Source organism: Ceratotherium simum, chromosome 12 (assembly GCF_057802395.1).
Source record: "Ceratotherium simum simum isolate JZ-2026a chromosome 12, ASM5780239v1, whole genome shotgun sequence".
Taxonomy (NCBI): Eukaryota; Metazoa; Chordata; class Mammalia; order Perissodactyla; family Rhinocerotidae; genus Ceratotherium; species Ceratotherium simum.
The window spans coordinates 61997908-62023513 of NC_141911.1; the positions used below are offsets into that span (position 1 = coordinate 61997908).

The 25606-nt window shown below is 37.0% G+C and overlaps 1 protein-coding gene and 1 long non-coding RNA gene across 2 annotated transcripts in view; one reads left to right on the forward strand and one right to left on the reverse strand.

The window, feature by feature from the left end:
• The window catches only part of LOC147915868 (uncharacterized), a 74434-nt gene extending 54963 nt beyond the window's left edge, over positions 1–19471 (forward strand). The window contains exon 3 of the long non-coding RNA XR_015553840.1: positions 19324–19471. This is a non-coding gene — a long non-coding RNA (uncharacterized LOC147915868). The remainder of the gene's footprint in view (positions 1–19323) is intronic.
• Positions 1–25606, reverse strand: part of LOC101392162 (N-deacetylase and N-sulfotransferase 3) — a 138758-nt gene that overhangs the window by 46055 nt on the left and 67097 nt on the right. The window contains exons 4-7 of the mRNA XM_087437692.1: positions 24961–25146; positions 19872–20000; positions 18967–18987; positions 18718–18725 (exon numbers count right to left, since the gene is read on the reverse strand). Coding sequence (XP_087293818.1) covers positions 18718–18725; positions 18967–18987; positions 19872–20000; positions 24961–25146 — 344 coding nt within the window. The remainder of the gene's footprint in view (positions 1–18717; positions 18726–18966; positions 18988–19871; positions 20001–24960; positions 25147–25606) is intronic.

The window sequence follows — 25606 nt, forward strand, 5'->3', positions numbered from 1 at the left end:
AAAGCTGATATAAGAATATTAGCATCCCTGACTGGAACCGTCTAATGTAGAGGCAAGTGCCCTACATTCTGTGGATGGCAATGTATTAGAGCACAATAAGATAAGCAAATCATGCACAAAATAGTTTAATTTAGAAGGCAGGGAAAGGTTTACTATATCTAGCAAGACTTCCATTCTATCTCTTTTTTAATGACACGTGAAGGGTAAACTCTATCCAGACAATTAACACACTTTTAATGTCTGTCGTTCTGTAAACAGAGGATAAAATAGGTAGGGGTGTGTGTGTGTGTGTGTGTGTGTGTGTGTGTATGTTGGTACGCTCTCAAGTATTTGTCTGTCTTTCTCTCTGAGTGTCTGTTTGTATGTCTTGAGGCCCACCTGCATAAATAAAGATCTGCCCTGTTTACAAATGGACTGATACCACTATAACCTGGGAGATAAGGCCTCCTAAACTCTAAAGAAATGTTAAGCACATAGAAAATAGAAGCAATGATAACATTAACAGAATTATTATTACATTAAAAAGAAATTGAACAAAATTAAGAAAATATTTCCAGAATTAACAGTTTTTTGGAGTTAACAGAAAGTGAAGCTAAAAACCACTTTAATATAATAAACAAGTCAATCAAAGTACACAGGTATAGAGTGACTGAATGCTTAGGTTTGTTGACTCTAATTTCAGATTAAACATGATAAACAACTGTACTCATGTATTAGTTCTGCTAACTTTCCTTGCTTTCCAAACTTATCAAATCCATTGCTTTTAAGCTCTAAATGTTATGCCAGAATCACTTAATAAGAAATGACAATATCTTAGAGAGTTTTTATTTATATACAAATACATACTAATATTATATATGTTATACAATTATTATATATAATTTATAATAAATATAGAATGTATAATAAAATTATTTTCCATTTTGATTTAATCTCATACTTATTGGCTTTAATATATAGGCATTTATCATTTAAAATATTACATATTATGCCAATTTTGGTAAAGTTGATTCTCTTTCTGTTAAGGCAAACTAAATTTGGTAATTTTTTCTTGTGTTTACAAAATAATTAAAATGAATAGAGGTTATTAAAAATATTTTAGTTTGTATATATATACGATATGAAGTAAAATTCTTTCTAGAATATCAAATAAATAATAGTGAAACATCTTCAATATTTCTTTGAAATTCAATAGGCAGTTAAAAATATACTTTAGCATATATATGTATTATATTTCAATTATATTTTAATGTTCTTTGTGGATGTAATTAAACAGATATTTCCCATTACATGTTTCTTTAGCATTGCTACTTCTTAAAAAATATAAGAAACTAATAGGATATTTTGTACAGAAATTTGGTGATTCTTATTTACTGTGCTTGAAATGAAGTAGCCGTCTTACTCATTTGTGCCTCATTTCATTTGCCAATTGTGTAAGAATGCACACATACACATACATACATACACACACAAAAGCAATTGATCAAGAACAAGGCACTTCATGGAGATAATATGGAGGTTCCTCAAAAAATTAAAAATAGAATTACCATATGATCCAGCAATTATGCTTCTGGATATATACTCAAAATAATTGAAAGCAGGGTCTCAAAAGAGATATTTATACACCCATGTTCACAGCAACATTATTCACAATGGCCAAAAGGTGGAAGCAATCCAAGTATCCGTTGATGGATGAATGGATAAACAAAATGTAGTATGGAGTATTATTCAGCCTTAAAAAGGAAGGAAATTTTGACACATACTACAACATCAACCTTGAGGACATTATGCTATGTAAAATAAGCCAATCATGAAAAGACAAATACTGTATGATTCCACTTATATGAGGAGCCTAGAGTAGTCAAATTCATAGAGATGGAAAGTAAAATGATGGTCGCCAAGGGTTTGAGGGAGAAGTATAGGGAGCTATTGTTTAACAGATATAGAGTTTTAGTTTTGCAAAATGAAAAGAGTTCTGTAGATCACTTGCACAATAACATGAATGTACTTAACCCTCATGAGCTGTACACTTAAAAATGGTTAAAATGGGGGCCGGCCCGTGGCTTAGCGGTTAGGTGCGCGTGCTCCACTGCTGGCGGCCAGGGTTCGGATCCCAGGCGCGCACCGACGCACTGCTTCTCCAGCCATGCTGGGGCCGTGTCCCACATACAGCAACTAGAAGGACATGCAGCTATGACATACAACTATCTACTGGGGCTTTGGGGGGAAAAAATAAAATCTTTAAAAAAAATGGTTAAAATGGTAAATTTTGTTATATATATTTCAACACAATAAAAAATATTAAAATAACCCATCTAGATTCTGAGTCCAGCCTTGTTATGTAGATAAGTCATGTGTATAATACAATTCTTAAAGGAACTTAGGCCTTTTAGATGTCATTTAGACCCCAGAACACACTTTAAGAAATTAAAATACGTAGAGCATGTGTAGTGGCTGAATTATTCATTCATCTGTAACTTTATTTCTCATTCTTCTCCAGTATTAGATTTCTACATCAGTAAAGCCCCTCCTGGCTTTTCTGAACACCCAAGGATTATTCTTTCTGCAGATGGTGCCTTCTTTTCTTTGCCTACTTGAATCATGTATATCCAAGGAGAGTCATTCAAATCCTCCATTCTTCATTAAGACTCCCCAAATTCATACGAATGTTTCCCTTTAAAAACCCCCAGCAGCACTGTGTATTGCAGCCTTGATATACTTTATAATTTTGATCCTGGATTACTCCTACTCTGAATATTTGTCATGATCTGAAACCCAGAATTTAACTGATACCTCAAGAGGTAACCCCATTTATTTTCTTTTTTTGTGAAAATACATCTGGCTTTGATGGTCCTTAATAGTTGTGGTGGAAAATCCCTTAGGGCGATGATGTTTTTCTGTAATCTTAAGCTGAATTAGAAGATAGGCTGACATCAATCGAGGAGACTGAGATTGAAATAAGAGGCTATTTTAAATGTTCTTAAAATGAAAAAATGATAAAAGCAATGAACCTAATGTGATTTCATCAAGGACAACAAAAAACTTAATAGAAGGATGCTTTTGCCTTTGATTTGATGATTAATTTTTCAGAAATAACTCAGTTACACAGAATAAAGGATCCTGAATAATCTGCATGCCATTTTGATGAGAAAAAGGCAAATGGCAAAATCCTTCCTAATCTGTCTCTATTCTGGGAATCTAATCCTATTTCACAGGGTTTCTGTATACTTCCAAGCACCTTCACATACACAATCTTCACAAACTTGATCTGCACCATAACCCTGTTAGATTGATATTTACCCTGTTTTTTTTAACAGTTAAGAAATTTGATATTTGGATTATTTAAGCAATAATCTTGTGCTCGTGACTCTCACTCCAGGACGTTTTTATTTCCCTCTGGTTCCTAAATCAGGCAGCTCTCCTTACTGGCTGTATTACCCAACCTGCTCATTACCATCTGAACGGCTTTCCTCTTCCCCATCCTGAATCCCCTCCTCACTTCCCCATAATTCAGGGACTTCATTGTCTATTCAATTTTTTCATTTTTCATGTTCAACTTAAATCCACCTTCTCTTTGAAGACCTCCATTACTGATGAAGTTCCCTTTCCAAACTGCAAGTTGATAGTTTGTAATTCAATCCCAAATTACATATTATTTTGATTATTTTCTATGTCTTCAGATGTATATTTTCTATTTTCTAAAGTAAAATGTAAATTTTTTAAGGTAAGGGGTCATGGCTTATAAAGCTTTCTAGTTCTATCTAGTTTTCTCTAGTGAGTGTCTCATATTAGAGGCTTAATAAATATTTCTTAAGGTAACCTTTCTCACTCAGTTCTTTGAGAGAATTCCACCCTAGAGAAAATGATTTGAATGCTTGTTTTCTTAATTTTCACAAGCAGCGTAGATAGCTAGTGTCAATCTAAATGTATAGGAGAGAAGTGAGCTCATCACAAGCAAGGGATTCATTAGGGCACTAGGGCTTAACCATCCCAGGTTGAGAATGATGGTTTGATGAGTTGAACATCATCAATACCAAAATGAAAGGTTAGGTAATAAATGACCTTTGCCATGATCATTATCTTATCATAATAATATGCAACTTTCTGTCTATACATAATGCCATTAATGCTTCATATAAGGAATTATCCAAAGTAATTTCAGAGGAAACACTTATAATGTTAAATATATGAATAGAGTATGACAAAATATGTAGGGAATAGGTTTGCTCATAGTTTTTTTTTCCAAAACTTAAATTCAATAATTATAACTAGAGTTATGAAATAGAAGTGGCAATATTTCAGAGGTATATCATAAAAAATTGCCAAAAGTTTAAATCTTTTATATAACAAACTTTTTACTAGAGATAACACAACATAATGGTATACTTGCAGTTCCTGCCTCACTTTGACTGAGGGTAAGAATGTGTGATATGTTGGCCAAAAGAGAGTGGAGGGAAGCACAGACCAGCGCATCAGCCTCTGACCACCTGAGAGTTAGCCACAGAGAAAAAGACACCAGACAATTGTAAACTTGGAATAACAATCCCACACTGACAATACACATTTGTATGAGTCTCTTCCCTAGAGGCTTTCTAATTCACAGTGCAAATGCTGTTTTAATGGTTGTCAAACTCCCTTCCCACACAGATCCAGGCTGAGAAAGAAGTCTGGTACGTGTATACATCTTCAGGAACAGGCAGAGGCAGACTGCACAATTCAGGTTGTTATCAGTTGCTGTGGGGATGTGATTCAGCTTGCCCCCTGGTACGAAGGAGGGCCCATAGCATGTGCCTACAATGTGTAGGGTAAGACAGGGTAGGTACAATTTTTATCTAGGAGAACCATTTTTACCCTTTTGTGATAATATAGAGGGAGAAAAGATACTATCCCAGAGCTTTGTCTGGTAAAGAAAAGAACATAGAAGAGACAGCAACTTTTAAACTAGTAAATGTGGGAAATACATTGAGTATTAATGAGTAACAATTATTAATATATGATATTAATATGATATTGGAGAAAAAAATGGACGTAAATGGCACTGAGAGTGAGAGAAGACTTAAGTTACTAAAAGAATGAACAGTGATGAAAACTAGGCAAGATAAAGGTAGGAAAAAGAAGAAATCTGAAGAAAAAAATTAGGGTTTCACGGTTAAAGGGAGTTTAGTTGGTAATACTGGCGTGAATAGGCTATTAGATAAAAAAAGCAGACAGATTCTGGTGGAAAAGTCTTTGAGTACTTTCTAAACAATCAGTGAAGTCAAGGCTAAACGTGAGAGAATTGAATTGATGAAGTAAGTGAAAAGGGTTTACAGTCAAGTGTGAGAGAGGGCTGCTGGAAAAATATGAGGCCTTATAAACGTAGCGTGAAGTCCTCTGTAGACTGTGACGGATGGTCAGGGTTCTGGTCCTGGATTTCAGCTGTTAACCTTATGAAGGTCATGGAACAGTGTGAAAGGAAGAGATGGCTTTTATCATAGCAAGCTGGTTCAGAGCAAAAGAAATGACAAAATTATAGGTGACAATGGAAGCAGGGAGGAAGGAAGTCACAGAAAGGGATTCCTAAAAAAACTACTGAAGATTCACTCAAGGACACTTGCACCTGGGTGAGCGACCATGGAGAGAATTCTTTCGAGGTTCAGGGAGTCAAGAAGTAAAAAATTAGAATGAAAACTGCCAAATATTTTGTGAATGCTCACGAGTCTTCCTGAGTTGGAAATAGTGGTGGGAGCATTTAAACACAACATGACATCCGATAGAAATGTTTAGGTTAGCAGCATGCTGTCAAAATATTCCATCTCCTTTCACTTGGAAACATAAATGTTTAGGAGCATGCTGGGCAGCCCTGTTGAGATCTCTGTACAGTGATAGTTAGTTCACAGTCCAGCCAGCCATTCAGAATTATGAATAAATATTTTAAAATTTTGAACAAAATGGTGCGTTACTTCCTATATGATTCATCAGATCCGATTTCTCTTGTAAATATAAGTAGGGATCATTTGCAGAATAACAGAGTAGAATTTCCTGTGCAGACAGATGCTTTTTATATTTATAAAGCTTGAGCTCCTTTTTTCCTTTTTAATGCTCTGGGAAACTGGAAACCGATATGATTTTTCATATCAAGTTTAGTTTAACATATGGCAAAGAGCTCTATGAGACTGTCTCCAAACTTTGCAGTTAACAGTTTCCAGCCTACACAGGAAACGAAGCTGTGCTTCTGACGCATTCCCATTATATGGGAAGACCGCAGAGACCAGCCTCAAGTGAAACCACAAAAATGATGTTTACACAAAGCGCAGCATTCAATTTAAACCACAGTAGCACAGAAAGCTTCAGTTGATGCTTCAATTCCATTTTTAAGTTGTTCAAGCAAAATATTTCAAGGCATTTCAATAACCAGGTAGCTGTTAAGTCTATTTGTCAGCTTTTAGTTAGATGGACAAGCAAAAAAACAAGTTCTGAGTCTGGATATTGCCTATTCGGAGTGGCCTCAGTTTAGTAATCACCTTGTGTTTGTAAGTCTTCTACTAGATTCTCAAGGATCACAAACAAGCAAACACCTCGCCTATCCAGAACCCTTAGAGGAGAGAGCTAGGATGACTTTTGTGCAAAATAATCTTTAGGCGTTAATTCTTCCTGTATTTCAGAGTATGTAGAAAATAAAGTATTGAATATAATTACTTCAGCATTGCATGGAGTTGTATGTCCTGTCACAAAACAGTTCCACACCACCATACAGCTATGCTCTTTGAGTTCTTGGGTGTTTTCTAATAGGTATTTTTTTTGGGGGGGCGTCTACTCTTTTGTCAGCTTTCACTTCCCACTGCTATTGCGTTAGCATCTTTCTCTCCTGTTCTAATGTTTGTGTATAATATATCCTTTAGGATGAGAAATCGGACTAGGAAGTGTGGCTTAATTCTGTTTACAAATGAGGCTACTCAAGGCTATGAGTGTGGGCTGGGGATATTCTATCAACAAAGCACAATGACATCGGAAAGAAGGAGGGCCTTCCTCTTACTATTTGTTTCCCTTTGGTCAAATTATGCAATCTCTTTGAACCCCCGTTTCCTCATCTGTAAAATGGTTCACAAAATTGCCATTAAGGTCAAATAAGATACATGCAAAGCCTCACAGGGTTGTTGCTCCAGTTAAATAAGGTCGCGTATACAAAGCACGGAGCACATTGCTTAGCACAAAGTAGGCTCCCTGTGTCTCGTGTCCTCCTCCCAAGGGGCCTTTCTTGCTTATCTCCTTGCTTTTGCTGCAGTACATACAGTTGGTAAAGGGAGAAAGTAGAATTACAGATAGCTGAAATATTATCATTAGTGTTTTACCTCTTATCTTATGGAATTTTAGAAAGTGTTAATATTTTGAAATGTGGAGAAAAAGATACTTTAAATACTCAAAAACTACTGTTGAACTGAATCCCTTCATATAATACTTTGTCTTAAAATGATTTGTATAAATATTAATTCATAATTAGACTGGTTTGATTCGTTTTTGCTAATAAGAACTCTTGTGTTAGCACTTTAAAAATTAGTGCTTTACCCTTCTTGTTAAAAAAAGGTGATGGAAACTCATTAAAGAAAAATTATAAAATACAGAAAAGCAGAAATAAAAAAAAGACCCAATTCTGAACATCCAAAGATCCAGCTCTTTTCAGTATTTTTATGCATAGTTTTCGCAAACAAAATTTTGATACTTTACGTATAATTTTGTATCCTATTTTTATACAGTGTATCTTTCACTTCTTATGTTATTGCCTAATTATTCACAGGCATCCCTTTTAACATCAGCATAATAATCTAAGTGGACGTAATTTATTTAAACATTTCCCTTTAGTTAAACATCATTTGTTTCCATATTCTTTCCCCACTACAATGAACACTTTCTCTGTATTTAGTACTCTTTCCTTAGGATAGATTCCTAGATGTGGAATTATAGTATTGAAGGTATCAAGATTTTTTAAGGCTTTGCCAAGTTGGAAAACGGCAATCTCAGAATCATGATTTTACTACAGAGGACATCTAGCCAAACTTCCCTGGCATTTAACTGTCCCGACTCCTCCATGAGTGTCTCAGCCTGTTTCCCTCTGGATAGAGATTCTCAGCTGACATTGCTCACTTTACTGATGCCAAGTGCTACGAGCATTCAGGTGGCCTGATACCACTTTTTGAACTTGATTTCTAATGTCTATTAAATACCTAATTTCTAATAAGAAGGACCTGCGTTGCTGTTAGTATTATTATTACCAGTATGATTGACTTTTTACAAAAGGGCACACGGATGCACAGAGTGAACTCTGCAGAAGAACCAAGGTGAGCCTGTCCTTCCTTTGTCATCCTGGAACCTACACTGCACACGGGCCCCAGATCTGGTTGTGGGCTCCTGACACACTGAATTTACCAACAAGCCTGACTTAACACAGGCTTCACTGGTTTGGAAGGAAAGATCTGGCAAACCTACTCATCTCGGAAACCAGAAGGCCCAATTATCTGCGTGGCTATGTGACTCCCCTAAGGGCAGTATCACATGACCTTCAGAAGGAACTGCAATTCCGCCCACTCACAATACGGAAGCAACAGGAGCAAACATATCCAAATGCACATACGGCTTCTGTGACGGCCACAGGAAATCACTAATGTCACCACGGGCAGCACCACGCTCTAGGACTACAGGCAAGTGAGGCCCCACAGAACACCGAGCGTTAGCCAACAGCAGCCAGGCAAGAAAGCCAGTGGATTAAACCCTACAAGGTAAAATCTTGTTAAGAGCCCACTAGTTATTAGACGGCATGCTGATTTAGGCCATCTAAATCTCAAATAGAATAAACAGTACAAGATGCTCTGGAGGTAAGGCGAAGCTGACTGTCAAGCATCCCGTGGGGAATACCGACTGGGTGAAGTCCCAATTTGAATGTAACTGGGAACGTTCTGAAGTTTTCCTCACTAAACCTGATTTCCCTTTCCTAAACTGAACTCTCAGGCCTTTTTAGGGGTTGTGGGATGATCTGGCTTTGACTGAGTCCTCCTAGGGCTGAAGTTCCTGCAACCAAGAAAGAAGTGAGGAGGCAGGGGATTGAGGTTTCACATCAAATGAGAACCTCTCTAGGAAACGCACACAAAGATTCATGGAGAAGATGTGTAAGAGGCATCTTTTAAACTAGGGTATTGTAAACAACTTGCTGTTTCTCAAACATGCCAAGCACACTCATGGGGCTTTTGTACCTGCTGTTCCCCCTGCCTGGAGGTGAGATCAGGGAGGTGAGGGTTGGGATCACTCAGGGCCCTATAAGTCACCGTAAGGAGTCAGGCTGCTACTCTGAAGAGGGAGGTCTGGAGGATGTGAACAGACAAATAATGTAATCTGACCTATTTTATTTTCCCATCAATTATTTGAGAAACATAGTGTAAATCTACAGAAAGGCGAAAAATCAGGACAATGAACATCTGTATATCCTTTACCTATTCTCCAATTGCTTACATTTCACTACATTTGCTTCATATTTTATTTCTTTCTCTTTTTTAAATATATCTTTTATTTTGCTAAACCATTTGAAAATAAGTTGCAGGTATCAAGACACTACCACTAAATCTGTTAGCATGCATCATCTAAGATCACATACGTTTTACTATAAAATCGAATATCATTATGACACCTAGGAAAATATTATTAACTCAGTATTATCTATTGTACAGTCTATTTTAAATTTTCCCAATTGCCCCCTAATTGTCTGTGGCAAATTATATTTTCCGAAGATGGCCACCACAATTTCTCTCGCTTCTGGAAGTTTACCACTCCCCTATAAAGAGGTGGAATCTAATTCTCTTCCCTTTGAATGTGAGCAGGCTTTTGTGAAGCAGAAATGATGTCCTGACCCCTGAATCCAAGGCAGTTCTGCTTCTGCCTTGCTTGCTGTGACACTTGATGGAGCCCTGATGCTGTGTGACTGCCCCGAGGCCATGCTGCTTTGAGGAAGCCCCTAGAAGCCCATGGGGAGCAATCACGTGAAAAAGCCCTGAGATTATATGGAGAGATCCTCCGCCAGCTCGCAGCTGCTCCAGCGGCCTGGTTTTCCAGCTCTCGCCACCATCTGACTAATTTGTGAGACACTTGAGGCCAGAATCACTCAGTCCAGCCCTTCTCGAATTCTGACCTACAGAAACCATGAGATAATAAAATGATTAATTTTTTTTTTAAACCATTGTGTTTTGGGGTATTTTTGTTACTCAGCAGTAATAACTAGAAAAACTCTTATAGATGTATTTTTTAAAAAATTCAGGATCCTTAAAATTCATTAAAAATAAATAAAATTAAAAAAATAAAGTTGAAAAATGAAAGCTTAAGATTTATAAATTACATTAGGTTATTATGTCTTTTAGTCTCTTCTAAACTAGAATAATCTCCCTCCTTACTATTTTTTAATGTGATATTGTCTTTTTGGAAAAGTCTAGGATATTTGTTTTATAGTATATACCAATGTTTAGATTTATGAGATTGTTTTTTCATTAGATTCATATTAAAAATGTACTGTCAAGAATATAAAAAGGTATTTTTTAAGTTCTTTCTTTCTTTTTTTTTTTTACTGTGGTAAAAAATACATAACATGAAATCTACCCTCTTAGGAAATTTTTCAGTGTAGATCCAGTGTTATTAACTATATGCACAGTGTTGTACAGCAGATCTCTAGTTTTTCATCTTGCATGACTGGAAGTCTATCCTCACTGAACAGCAACTTCCCATTTCCCCCTCCTCCAGCCCCTGGCAACCACCATTCTGCTTTGTTTCTATGAGTTTGACTACTTTAGATAACTCAAACAAGAGGAATCATGCAGTATTTGTCTTTTTGTGACTGGCTTATATCACTTAACATAATGTCCTCAAGGTTCATTTATGTTTTAGCATGTGACAGGATTTCCTTCCTTTATGAAGCTGAATAATATTCCATTGTACATATATACCACATTTTCTTTATTCATTCATCTGTCGATGGACATTTAAGTTGTTTCTACTTCTTGGCCATTGTGAATAATGCTTCAGTGAACACAGGAGAGCAAATATCTCTTTGAGATCCTGTTTTTAATTCTTTTGGATAAATACCTAAAAGTAGGATTGCTGGATCATATGGTAGTTTATTTTTCAATTTTTGAGGAAATTCAATACTGTTTTCCACAGCAGCTGTACCATTTTACAGTATCTTATTGGGGGTTGCACACTTTGCAAACCCGCTAGGATGTACGAGAATACCTTGTTTTTCCACAGCCTTGTTAACAGAATATTTTATCAATCTTTTGAATTTTTGTCAGTGGATAAGAAATGGTATTTCAGTTTATTTAACCTTGGAGTTTTCTTCCTATGAGTGAAACTGAGCATATTTTCATAAATCTAATGACTTTCAAAAGGATCTCTCTAGATGCCATGTTGGGAGGGAATGAAAGCCCAGTAATGCAAACCCTCTTGAGTCAAGTGATTTCTCTGATTAGGTACTTCCAAGGCAATCAGATTTTCCTCTAAATCCAAAGGCTAGTACATATGCAGTGATGGTAAATTAATGTGTTGTCATTTATTGAGAACCTACAATGTGCCAAAAACTTTGCAATAATTGTGATTATAAAATAGAATAAGACATGATGCTTTCTATCAAGGAATGCACAAACTGTTGGAGGAGAAAGATAACTTACAGCACTATGAGCAAGTTATGTTAGGGTTATGCCCGGGTGCGACGAGAACAAAGAGGGGAAGCTGGACAGCTAGGGGAAGTCTTCTAGAAAAAGAGGATGGATGAGCTCCCATTTGCTGGAAGACATTCCAACCTGAGGCAACAGCACTTTAAGGCACAGAACGAAGAACAGATCCTGTTTAGGGAACTGCAAATTGTTGTGTATGGGTGGAGTGAAAGGTGTATATATGAGACTGTTGAAAGAAGAAACTATAAAAGTGGATAGGAACCAGATTTAATTTTTTTTCCAAGTAAAGGAGTTTTCTTTTTTGTCCTGAGTGCTATGGGAAACTATCCAAGGATTAAACAAGGAATAACATAATATTCATTTCTTTAACTTAATATATGTTTTCTTAAATTTCTTAATAATATCCATTCCAATGACTTGAGAGTTTCTCATACTCCTATTTTTCTTAACTGTGGAAATCAAAAAGACTTAATCATGCTCTCTTGTGGTGTTCTTAATCTCACAATGGCGAGTAACTTTATAACACCAGTTAGTCATGAAGAACATAACTAATAGAAAAATAGGGCTAATGTGGAGGGTAGCAAAAGAATGAATTAAAATACTTTGGCTTTACAAGTTCAAAAGTTTTATCAACTTATAAGTAACATCAACAAGATTTATTGTTTTAAGATAAAAAGTACATAGTTTATTATTCATAGTTCTTCAAAAGTACATTTGACATTTTCCCTTAGCTATAACTGCTTATTACAGCTCTTTTCAAAAGCACTTATTTTTTGTTTTTTACCCAACATAGGGATGGGCTGCTTTTTCCTAGATAATGGCCGGAAATTTAAACCATTCACACTTTCTCCCAGTACCAGGTAACTGAGTCACATTGAGAGGTAATGTGTATCACGTTAAGGCCGGTTTAACGAGCAGAGCAGAGGCAGCCTGTTAGTGGTAGAAGCACTGAACTCAGAGTCAAGAAGGGCAGAGCTCTCAACAGAGTACTACAGGAGTGACCTGGAGCCTGAAATTAGGTGATTGAACAAGGACCTTTGTGGTCTTTTCCAGCTTTAATTGTCCATGGCTCCATGTCAGGCTAATTCATGATCACTTGTGAAAACCTGCCAAACATTTAAGGCCACTTCAGAATTTCCTGGATCTCAAATTTTACTTACTTGCAAGAAGAGAATCTGCTAGAAGATAGTTTTATTAAAACCAGGCTTGTTATTATTCACATTTGGATATGCCGTAAGTCAAGTGATGCCCCTAAAACATAACTAACTATTCATGCATTTGGTCAATCATTTAAAAAACATGTAGTGACCTCTTACAGATTCAAAACATTGATCTAGACACGAAGAAAAGCACAAAGATGAGACACACATAGATCATTCCTACAAGAATGCCCCCTCATATATCAGAAAATATGTAAACACAAATAACCATGTGGCGAGGTAGTTGTTAGGTGACATATGAAGTTTACAGGAACTGAGTAAATATTAATTCCATCCCTGATATACCACTAACATAAATAACTCCATTTTCCATCCTTCCCTGTTAGATAATTCTTTATTATTATTGTTTTTAATGTAGCATTTTGTGTGTGTGTGTGTGTGTGTGTTCTGGTTGTAAGAGTAATAGATGTTCAATGTAGACATTTTATAAAAATCAGACAAACAGAAGACAATGAAAATTATCTTCAATCCTGTGATCTAGGGTAACCATTGTTAGCATTCTGTGGAATTCTTTCTAGTTCATTTCCAGGTTCATATCTAATTTTCTTGTAACTTGCTTTTTTCACTAAACATATCATGAATATTTCCTTGTCATTAAAAATTATTATACAATGTGTTTTTTAGTGTCTGAATGTTTTCCATTATGAAGGTAAGATAATTTGCTTTGCCAGTAATCTCTACCCCCTTTTTTTGACATTTAAGTTAATTCATTCATTTATGAAATATTTTTTCAGCACCTGCTACATGCTAGGAACTCCTCCTAGTGCTGAGGATGCAGAGTACACAAAACACAAGATGGACATGCCCTTTTGGAACTTGCATTCTAGAAGCAAGATAGATAATACAATGATAAAATTAATTGGTCCTACATAAGAGAGCTACTTACTTACACTTTACAGGCTTCAAAATTAACCTTTAGGCCCTATCGAAAGAGATTCAGCTTACTCCGATCTCTGGGATTGGCTGGAGACCATACATATTCCCACAGGATTCAGACTCAGGTTAGATGGCAGCCACAGTGCCTGCCCCTTCCAAGGCTTTGCTGAAAGGACAGCCCTTAGGCAGCCATTGCCCAGTCATAGTTTAGAATGGAGATTGGGGAGGGGGAGAGGAGGACAGGACACATGAACCAAGAGTGGCCACTGCACAGCAGGCAAGGACTGATATTGGCTGACTCAAAAAAGTGAGATGGGCCAAATAGATTCTCTTCCTTGGGAATTCGACCTCTGACACCACAAGAGGATGAGGCAGTCAGCAAGTGAGAATTGAAGCTGAATCTCATATGGAAAATGTTTGATGCACTCACATTGGGCCATGTGTAAGACTAATCAATGAGGATGCAGAAGCCATAAACAAGCGGCACTTTTGAGGCAGAGAAGGAATATCTACGGTCAGCAGTATTAAAAAGAGACACTCAGATACATGGAAAGCATCCGTTGTGTTCATATGAAAGCACTGAGGCAAGCTCAAGATGGGTAATTCTTGTTTTCACGGACCCTAGAGCTGCCTTGGACTCAGAACACCCTCCAAGTCCTATGGGCCCTGATGGTTCTTCTGGAGTCCCACACCCATTACTTGAGGTAACTGGGTGAGTCTTAGTCCTCACAACCGGAGGAACTCAACAAGTCTCTCTACAGAAGAGACCATTACATATGTGAAGAAGAGTACACAACAATATATAATTCACCCCCTCAAACTCATGAAATAGGCTTTACTTACGATTTTGATCTGAGAACTATCTGACCAAGACCCAGATTTCCCTTCCTTTTAGATTCATTGTTTTTTTTTTGTACCAGATCATTAGAAAGTTCAGTTTCTCTTCCTTAATATATGTTAAATAAAAACTAGTTATGAAGCATGATGTTTAGGCACTGGGATTGTTTTGAAGGTGAAAGACATTCTCTACCACAAGAAGCAAATAGCCTAATAGCAAACCCGCAATTACAATGCAGGGTAATAAGCACTTTGAAAGAGTCTGCAGAGGATGCTGTGGGAGCACAAGGAGGGGTCTCTAAACCAGAGGAGAGGTGATTTCCTGAGGAAGGTGACCCTTAAACTCAGTTTTAGAGAATAAACAGAAGTTACCTCAATTTTAAACTCCAGTTCAAGCTAGAGTTCTCTGGTCACTAAGAAAAACATTTATTCTCATTGATTTTTTAAAACCCCACTGCAGATTTGGGCTCATTTTCAATTCTGATACTCTGATCATAAATCCACAATTTCTATAGCAGTTTTTGGTAATCTTTGATTACCAAAATTATTTCTCCATTTTCTTCCTCTGCAGTATTTCCCAAATTTGCCTGATCATAAGACTCACCTAAAGCTCATGATAAGTATGCAGATCTCCACAACTGTCCCCTGGAGATTCTGATGCATTAAGTCTGGATTTTTTTGGTGAGGAAGATTGGCCCTGAGCTAATGTCTGTTGCCAATTCTCCTCTTTTTGCTTGATGAAGAGTGGCCCTGAGCTAAGATCCGTGCCCATCTGCCTCTATTTTGTATGTGGGACGCTGCCACAGCGTGGCTTGATGAGCTGTACGTAGGTCCACGCCTGGGACCTGAACCTGCAAACCCTGGGCCGCCAAAGTGCAGCATGCAAACTTAGCCCCTACGCCACCGGGCCAGCCCTGAAGTCTGAATTTTTTTCAATCGAGTGTTCCAGGTAGTATTCATTATAAGGCATGTTCAGGAATCATTTTTCTACTATCCAAAGTTGTTGTTTTTACTACTATCATTTATTTACTTTTCAATAAAGGGTTTTCTGTTAACATAATGTTTTCCAGGATTAGTAAATAAGAAAAGAAAGGAACATAAAATTTCCCATGAGGAAAAAATGTTGTTTCCTTTTAGATGAATTTTATAGATAAACACACATAACCCCTACACATGTAAATTATAGTTTTTAAAAAAAATTTCAACGTGGGTTAATTTCTATTTATACAGACTATCTCCTTGTGTGAATTTTGTGTTTACTTTCATTATAATCCACTTATGTGTTACTTCCAGTTTAATACACTCAATCTATTCACATCCATGTTTGAATTTTCTTTAATTAAAGAAATACAACTTAGATTTAGCTTTCAGGGATTTGGGGAGGAGGGGATGGAAGGTATGGTGGATACTTGCATTATCAAATTGAGAAACAGAGACAAAAAGTATTCAATAAAATATGGGATAAAGGGATTAGCTACTGTTTGTATGGGATTTTAACAGTTTGATGAGTGAAGTATACTATTGCTATGCTGTCAAGGATTTGCTCCACTTGAATTCCAAGCAAGTGTGGTAAGAGCATGATTCTTGTGGCAATCCACAAATCTTTTGGCTTAATAAGTAAAGCAAGCCCTGTCTTTATCATCAGGCATGTTGGAGGCAGGCAAGCGCTCCACAGATATCAATTGTTAATGTCAATAACTAGAGTCTGTTTATTGAACAAGAGCACAAGCAAAGACTCAGGACATTTTGTAATTAGAAGTAAGAACATTGGAGCAGGAAGGTGACATCTTTTTTCACAGCAATAGAAGATAATATGGCTCCTGTAAGAGGAATAATTGTGTCTAAACCAGAACTACTCCATTCGTCACACTAGTTAAGTATTATCACATCTTCCTGAGATAGGTGGAACTGGAAACTCACGTTAAAATGGACAGTATACTCTTACTAGTTCCTTCCATATAAGTATATATGTCTTAAATTTTATAGGGTTCTTTTTATTGAGGGCAGGTTCAGTCACTGTCAATGAACCTTTGTCATTTTCCTAAGTATGAGTTCTAGTACCACTCTACATATTATTTTATATAAGGACGTAAAGTAAGTAGACTCTCACATTTTTAAAAGTATGTATGAGAGTACCCTGTAGCATTGTGAATTGATCAAGAATATTTGTGTCTGGGAGTATTACATGTTTGTGTAGAAATTTTGCGCTTGTATGTCTGTAGCTAACACTGACTCTGGGATAACTGTAGTGGCTCTCTCCCCTGGTGTATCCATAAGGTAACTCTCATTACCCTCCTGGATCAATCAACAAACACTTCAGGGTCTGTTCCTCAGTCTGACAGGCTCTCAAACCTGATTCAGTACACTGACAGAGAGTGTCCAGGGGCAGAATCATATTAGCAAAGACCATGAAACTGATAAATAAAAACAGAATATCATCTATTAGTTTAAAACAGGGAATTGTAAATTATAGAAGAACTGAAATATTAGAATCTGTTCAATTAGAGGGTCTTCTCATGGTAGTCAGGTTATATAGGAAGTATTTACCAATTGAAAAAAGATTTATAACATTATATTACAAATTACTGGCCCAGTGAGTACAAGTTCTTATGATCAACATATTCTTTTCCTATAGTAGGATCTATATGGGAAAACAAACTATAGACAGGAAATTGCTAGTTGAGTTTAGAATCAGAAAAATAATTAGAAGAATTGAATTCTTAACGGTCCCAGGCTCAGAGAGCCTGATGGGCCCACCTCCCAATGGCATCTAAACCTCAAAGTCTATTAATCAAAACATCTGCATCCGACCCACATCAGAAGTTACTGTATCCACTGGATATTATGTTGATATATAGGAAGAAAAATTTAAAAACACATTAATTAAGATTCTGCTTATATTTTCATTTTCAACTCAAGTGTGTTTGAATATATTTAAGCATCATAGATATATTTCTAATACACATCTACCTTTTTGGAGCAAACAACCACCTTATTCAGCATTCTCAGAAAATGGCACTTCCACTCAGGCCTGGGGTATTACGTAAGCTTACAATGGCTATCTTTCAAATCCACTATAAGTAAAATTCATATTTCTTGCAGCTAACATCACCTTTGATTCCATCAAGATTTTCTCATTCTCATTCTGACCTAAAAAAGCATGTCTTCTCCTACATCACTAGAATGCCTCACCACACCTGGACCTTTCTGAATTTTAACACAAACTTCATGCAAACACTTAATTTTGGGATGGAGAATTCATGAGAAACAGGCCACCACTCCTCACTCCATTCTGCCAGACCAACATCACTAACAATGACAGCAGACTTCTCTTGGGTAGGACTTGGGCTGAGTCTAGAAGTGGGCTTCTCAACCACAAATCTCCAGGGAACTACAATTGCATCCAAAAATTGAAGCGGGCATGCCAGATGAAGTTAATTTGGATTCCTTGCCTTTCTTATCGTGTCTGACAAGATCTGTCATTTATTTCGAATCCCAGCATTTATCTGAAAATAAGTATCTACTGGTGGTTTTCTGAATCAGGAAAGAACAAGCTTTGTGAACAAGTTTTTTTCTCCCCTTTGTTCCCTGTGAATCTCCTCATCAAGACAAAATTGCCAAATATTATTGAAAAAGGCCTGAAAAGTAGCAAAGTTTGGTAAACACTTAAAGAGTTTGTTCAGTTAATTTAATCCAAATTAGTATCCAGGATTAACACAAGCTTTCCTACAAGACTTTTTTATCAATTAAAAAAAGGATTTTTTTAATTAGTGAAAAATAAAATAATTCTTATAAATCTATTGTACATGAATGATCTAATTTTGAATTTCTTCCATGTTAAATGAAACTAATTTGGTCTAGAAAGTTCTGAAATTATAATACCACTAGGAATTTCTTACGCCCCCAAGGAAATATTGGTTAAGAGAATCAAATAGACAATTATCTGTTCACAGTCCTATTGCTCTATGATGAAAGGAAACGTAAAACATCAGAATTTTATATATTACAAATTAAAGGGTCTTAAAATTATTGGTGAATGTATTAGCATATTAAGAATATTTCAACTAAGTCTTCAGTTCATAATCAAGCATTGATTTAACTCTTTTGCCTATGGCTCAATTGAGAAAAAAGAGAAGAAAGCCATATGAGATGATTCCAAAGATACTTCCATTTGTAAAGAATAGACAAGTTAGAAGAATCACATTATTTCTGATGTATAAATGAGAATTATTTATATTTTGGGATATGAAGGTTGATAAACTTCCAAAAGGCCAAATGCCACACTACCCCCAAACTACCCTGATTTTTGGATACACATGCTGATTTTGCCAAAGACAAGTTACTGTCACTTCTAGCTCATTTTCTAGGAGCTGAGAAATAGACACAGTTATTGAATATAAGCAGACGATGAAAAACACCTGCAATTTTATTTGCCAGACTTGTAAGATGAAGGTCAAGAGGAGTCCTTCAATTTTTATTCTCTTTATCCCCATCTTATCCAACTTTTATGCTGATATAATTTTTTTCACATTTGGAAAATTACATTATTTTCATCTTGAATATTGCTGACGCCGGGGGCAAACTCATACATCTCCTGATAAATAAACCTACCTTTACTTTTTATGTTAGCGATTTTCAGAAGGCAAATAAAATCCCTTCTTTTCCTTGTACACTTTACTCCAGTTAGTTCTTCTTCCTCTCCACAGCTTTATAATACTCGCCTGGAGCAGACATGTGGACGACTGGCCACGGTGGAGCTGGCACGCAGCATCAGGAAGCGAGGGTAGGAGAGCAGCAGCCCATTCCACAGGCTGCTCGGCCCCAGCCTGCGACCCAGCAGGACAAGATCTAACATGAGCGTACCCCAAACGACCGTGTTTGCCTGTCTAATTCCTCTCCCATTTTGCTTATTCTTTGACTTTAAATAGGAAAAAAAGAAGAAGAATAGAGGTAATAGTTACCTAAACGAAAAAACTAGTCCCCAGCGGGAATAGGAAAGTTTTATAGGTGAAAATCTGATTCTCCATAACAGCAGGAATCTCTGAATTCTGATCGCCTTCCAGCGCAGAGGAGGGTCCCCTGGAGCACTTCCTTGGCTCTGCCGTAAGTTCCTCATGTCACTGCTGCTTGCAGAATTAGTTTGCCCCCATTTCTATTGGTTTGGCTGCTAACTACCCAAAGCCTGGCCTCTTTGTCAGGTTACTTTTCATCCACCCTGTCATTTCTCATTTGGAGAAGAACTCAAAGTACTTACTGGGTTGAGGACCACCGTGAAGAAAAGTTCACCTCCTTGGATACTCTTGTCCAGCTCTTTAGGGCCTCCCGGATACTCTTTGTAGAAAATTGTGTGAGTGAAAAGCCCACAGGTTTGTCTTGGAAGAACCTGAAGGAAGAATGAAAAAGTAAGGAAAAAGTTCCTTTCAACCAATTAATTTGTTGAAACTTAGCTTTTTTCTGATGGAAGATGATGCACAAGCTGGTGTGGTTGTTCAGCTCTTAACTAAAGCTCAGAAAACCCTTCACATCTGAGAAAGCAAGGATGACATCAGTACAGAAGGAATACTGACGAAAGTCAGAGAAATATTTTAAAACTAAGATTTAAATTATTTTAGCCACTTATCTATTTTAAAGCTCCAAGTCAGTACTTCTATTATGAAGCCTAGTATGTTGCAGCATCTTAAGAAATAAAAAAGAAGTAAAAATGAGACTTTAAAAATACTGGAATTGTCTATGCTGCATTGTAATTCTAGTAGGCAAAAGTTTTAAGGCTGATGCTTTCTGCCAAAGTCTCCATGCATTAGAAAATGAAGTCGATTATTAACCTAATGTGATTGGTAGGAAATGACATTTTAAATTAGACCAAATATTTGAGATACAAATCATAGCGTCTGCTCTATTCTGATAGGACTACTGCAGGCTATAGTCATTGCCCCAAATTCTAAGTCTGAGGCCTGCCAGTTCCAAAAGTGAGCAAGAGATTATGCATTTGGTTAGTAATTTTTATAAAGTGACACAAACAAAATGATAAAAGGTCACTTAGTAAAAAGTCTTCTTGTCACCCTTTGTATATAAAAGCCATTATTTGCTTACATGATACACATTTGTGATAAGGACTTTTTTTTTTCAAATTCTTACAGCTTTCCTGCTAAAATATCATTGCAATTATAAAAGAAGGTGTGAACTGAAGCTGTGCAAGATGGTACAATCTTTAGCTAAATCTTTTATAATTACTTCTTTATGACTTGTGTTTATTACTATACACTTGAAGTAGCATAAAATTAGTGAATATGTTGTAGAAAGCTACAAGTTTTACAGAATCTTACACAGGCAGGTCTTCTGTTTATTGTCCTAAGCAAATTGATCTTCATTTTTTCTGTCCTTATTCTTAAAGCACATTTGGTTCAGTAAGTGCTTTCAAAATATTACCTGTACAGGATTTCCCATGCTTTGCAACTCTCTTACAAATACACTAGTTGTTTTTCTTTAGTTTGAATGTGTATTATAATAAATTTCAATCTAGTCCTTGGAGAGTGTTCTTAGAAAACATAATTCTCAGCTCAATCAATACATCACACATTGCTGTGTGAATCGAAACTTTATATATCCTATTTATTTTGGTAAATTGGTAAAAGTTATATCCTTAGAAGCTATTATATCTTGATGAAATAGTTAAAAGAACTTCAGTTTAATTGCAGAGTATTAGCCCTGATGATATCTATGTTTAAAAGCATTATACATTCTCATAATGTTATGCACAACATAAACGACAAAAAAAGAACTAAGTGCAAAAGTATTGTAATTGAATTAAATGTATTCCCTAAAAATTCATGGAAATGTAATTTCTTGGAAATTAAAGCTTTATATAGTGTTTATTCATTTATTTAACAAATACTTATTGTAAAGTCTATGCAAGTCCAGGTGGGAGAACTCTTAAAGGATTTAAGGTACATTGGGGTAAAGAGAAATACCCAAATGCTAAGTAATGAAATGTCCAAATGTGATTAAATACCACGTTAGTTTTACATTTTAAAAGTACATGATTCTGAATCACTTTTAGGCTTCAGTTTGAATATCTTGCTTGAAAAACTATGGAAACGTACAGAGCCATCTTTGAGACTTGATTGCATAGCTGATTCTATGTAAAGTGGAGAGAGAAGTGAAAAGAAATTTGTTTTGTCTATTTCTCAAATTATTTGAGTTTGAACACAGGGAAGAGGAAGTGCCAGGCTTCACCCTGCAACTCTGGGGAGGATCACACCTGCTGAGAGCATAAGAGTCACCACGAGCCCTCAGATGGCCCGAGGACAACCACAGGAGGTTGAGGAGATAACTGGAGTGTGATAGGGTCATAGTTCATTGTCTTGCTCCCTGAACACAATGCTACAGGACACTGGACATGTTCCTTGAAGCAGCTCTCTTATGTTAGAGAAGGAATGAGAGAGTTTTTAGGCATTCTGCTGTGGGCTGCCCTCTAGAACTGGTTCTGGGAGTGAAACACTGTCAAATTCAAACTTTAAGACATTGACGAGTCCCTGGGAACCTTATAGCTGTTGACAATAACTGGGAGATGGTTACGAAAACCATAGTTAACAAGAATCTTAGCCAATGGGACCTAAAGCCAATATCCTGTACCTACGGCCTAAACCTGGAGCAACTGCCAACAAATGTTTCTGGGAGCTACCAGTAAAGACCACCTAGGAGGCTGCCAGCAGGGTTAATGGGAGTCTCTACCAATGGGCATCTCCATTAGAAACAGTAAGTAGATAATCAGGGTCTGTAGTCCTATTGCTTGAGAGAGATAGGTGTCTGGCTCTCCCCAGAGAGCCACATTTAACAACCAGGAGTTAGGGTAGAGAGTCCTGGTTTTCCATCAGATCCTTGCTGAATGAAGATAAACACTGCCCAGTAGATAATGCAACAGGACTGGAGGCTCAGAGACCCTGGTTAGGGCTCAAACACCTTGAAACGTAGTAGGCTTTATGTTCCTGGTGGAGTTACAAGATGATGTGTTATAGGAATTCAGAGGAGAATAAGATCAGAGTAGACCTGAGTTAGGTATTGAACTGCTATTCACCAAGGGGCTTTATATTAAATTACATAAGATAAGGGAGTTGATATTGAGGAATAAAGGGAATAGGAATGGGTAGAGAGTGGTCAGACAGTCTTTCAAGGTGGAAATGATGACAAAGACATGGACATAGCAATACTGTTGTAGACCTTTCTGGCTGCAGTGAATTTGTGTTAGCTCCAGGGAATAGAAGATAGAAAGGTAGACTGAGTCCAAACTGTTTTCAGGTCCCCGAAGAGTAGGTTAAGAGGTGTGGAAACACTCAGAAGTTATTATCAAGGTTAGGAAGGCCAAGATTAAGGCAGCACTTTAGAAAGATTAAAAGGTTGGCACTGTCTAGGGGATAGATGGCAGTGGGGAATGGATGGAAGCTGTAAATAGACAAAGTAGGAAGCAGCACCACAGTTGATACACGGAAGTCAAGGGAGGGAATTAGGCTCTGGGAAAGGAAGGGTAATAAAAAATTATTATAAAGGAATTATTGATGGAATGTAGAGACCGATTGGACACGGGGGTTCAGTGTGATGGTTGAATTTCAGAAATGGATTAGGGATAGCAGGATAAATAGTTGGTTTGAAGAGAAGATAATGAGTTTCATTTAAGACCTTATGAGTTTGATTTGTGAATGGATCATTAAAAAAACAAAGTTTTCCTCAGTTCACAAAAAATATGGGTGTGATCTAAGTAAGGGTCACTCCTCAGTTCCCTGCTGTTTTTCCCTTTGCAGTCTCTCCCGAGGAGGACATATTGGCTCTTGTGGTATCAACTCGCAACTCTATTTGGATGACACCGAGCCCTGTCCTCTCTCTCGTACGGCATAATCAACTGCCTGCTGAACATTTCTCAACTGCACATTCTCATCCAAGAGCCCACAAAGCAAATATAGAGGGTTTCCAGGGATTGCTGCAAAAGTGGAACCACAGGAACAGTTCCGTCAAAACAGGAAATCTGTTAGAGCCTTTATTACCTGCAAGATTCAGGCGTTTATAATACAGGTAAAATCTGTTTTCAGGAAAAACAAAAAATGAACATACCTCATGGGACATAACCAAGGACGTTTTCTGACAGTACAGAGAGAAACATAAAGAAAGGAGAACAAGATTGAATAAAGTCTTTAGAGACTTAAGTTTTATTCTACTGAGACTGTATATGATTTGAAAATGACAGGAGAGTATTGAATGTTTTTAAATTATAATATAACCAGGTCTTCTAAACTCTCTCTGGTCAAATGGCTGGCAGCTTGAGGCACAGTGAGTTCATTTTCAGTAAAGAGGAAGGGCAGATTGGGATAAAATGTGGCCATTATGTTCCCATCTAGCATTTACAACAATTTTTATTGAGGGAAAAGTGAAGATGGGAGTTGATCCAAGTTAAATGTCATTATGTATTCTGTATTTTTTGCAGACATTAGAAAACTGTCTGAAAAGAAGTCAGTCACACCTAATTCTAGAGGGGAGACATCTGTTCAAACATAGTTTGACGGTGAGTTATGGTGCCTTAGCACAGAGTGTTCTTCTGCGTGGTGTTCCTCCCAGGGTGGGCCTAAATCAGGAGGCCCGTTCCTGACCTCACTAGTACTCTTTGGATTTTCTGATTTGGGGAGAAATTAGGATTTGATTACTTACTCTGGGAGGTCTCACAAAGTATTAGATAATAACATATCTTGACAATATACACTAGTCACCAGTGTAAAAAAACAAAACAAAACAAAACAAAATAGAGAAGCTTTGGAGAGAATTCGACAATGGATATAAACGATTAAATTAACATCCTCTCTCATTTGTGCTCCTTATTATGATCTGTTAATGATTATGCAGGACTTCACACGTGGCTTCTTGCTGTAAATAGCTGAGTTTTTTCTTAGCCTAACACGGTAAAGAGAAGAACACAGTTTGGCTTGCAAAAGAGCAGCATGGTTAATATAGAGAGAGTTGGTGTTAGTTTTACAGACTAAGGAACTTTTGAAGAAATGACGGCTTCTATAAATTATCTGCAAGTTAGATGTAATGTTTCCTTAGTATTTTAACATCAGTGCCTGCTTCACAGCAGTAGTGTCAGTAAAAAACATTTTTAAGTTATATTTGAAGAATTGAAAAGAAGTGACTTTAATTAAAACATTCTTTGCTTAGATATGACAAGTATGCTTCCTGTAGCATGAAGATTTTCCTACAGTTAAGCTTTTAACATTCTGCTCTTCTCTTTTGTTCTTTCTTCAAATGAGGAACGTAAGTCTGGCAGAATCAGTTATACCCCGTGCGTCCTGGAGGAAGCTCACCATGATGTTTTTGTGGATGAAGCCCCTCCGGTATCTAGCTGGTTTCAGGTGTGGATATTCTTCTGTGCTGGTGATTCTAATATTCCAGACCTTCTTCCAGGCCTCGTAAAGCTGAACATGGACAGGGTAGACGCCCGAATGGTGAGGGGCCACGGCGTAGCCCATGTCAGTGGGAATGCCATGCTCCTAAAACCAAGCAAATGTTAGTTAGAATGTGGAAAGGTTTATCTTGATCCTGTTTTTACCCCAGGATTTTCAAATGTACTATAGATACATTTATTTAAATCCATCATTACTTAATTGTACGGTAAAATTAAAGTGATAAATATTAAGACCTCTAGACTTCGTGAAGCCTGATAGCCATTCCACCGGTCTTGACATATGATGTGAAAGAGTCTGCATTCAGTGCATCCTGTCACAGCCACCTGTTCTTGACTCATATTTCAACAAGGTCAATGACAAATACTTGATACAAACAACACTCAGTGCACCCCACACAATAAAACTAACATTTATTAGAGGGATAGACACGTTCCGAGTTGACTAGGCCTGATAACAGGATTTTATTTTGCCTGTTGCCCAGTTTCTACCAATTCTGCCACATTTCTGTTGGTCCCTCAGCATGTGGGCCAGTGATAGACAATGT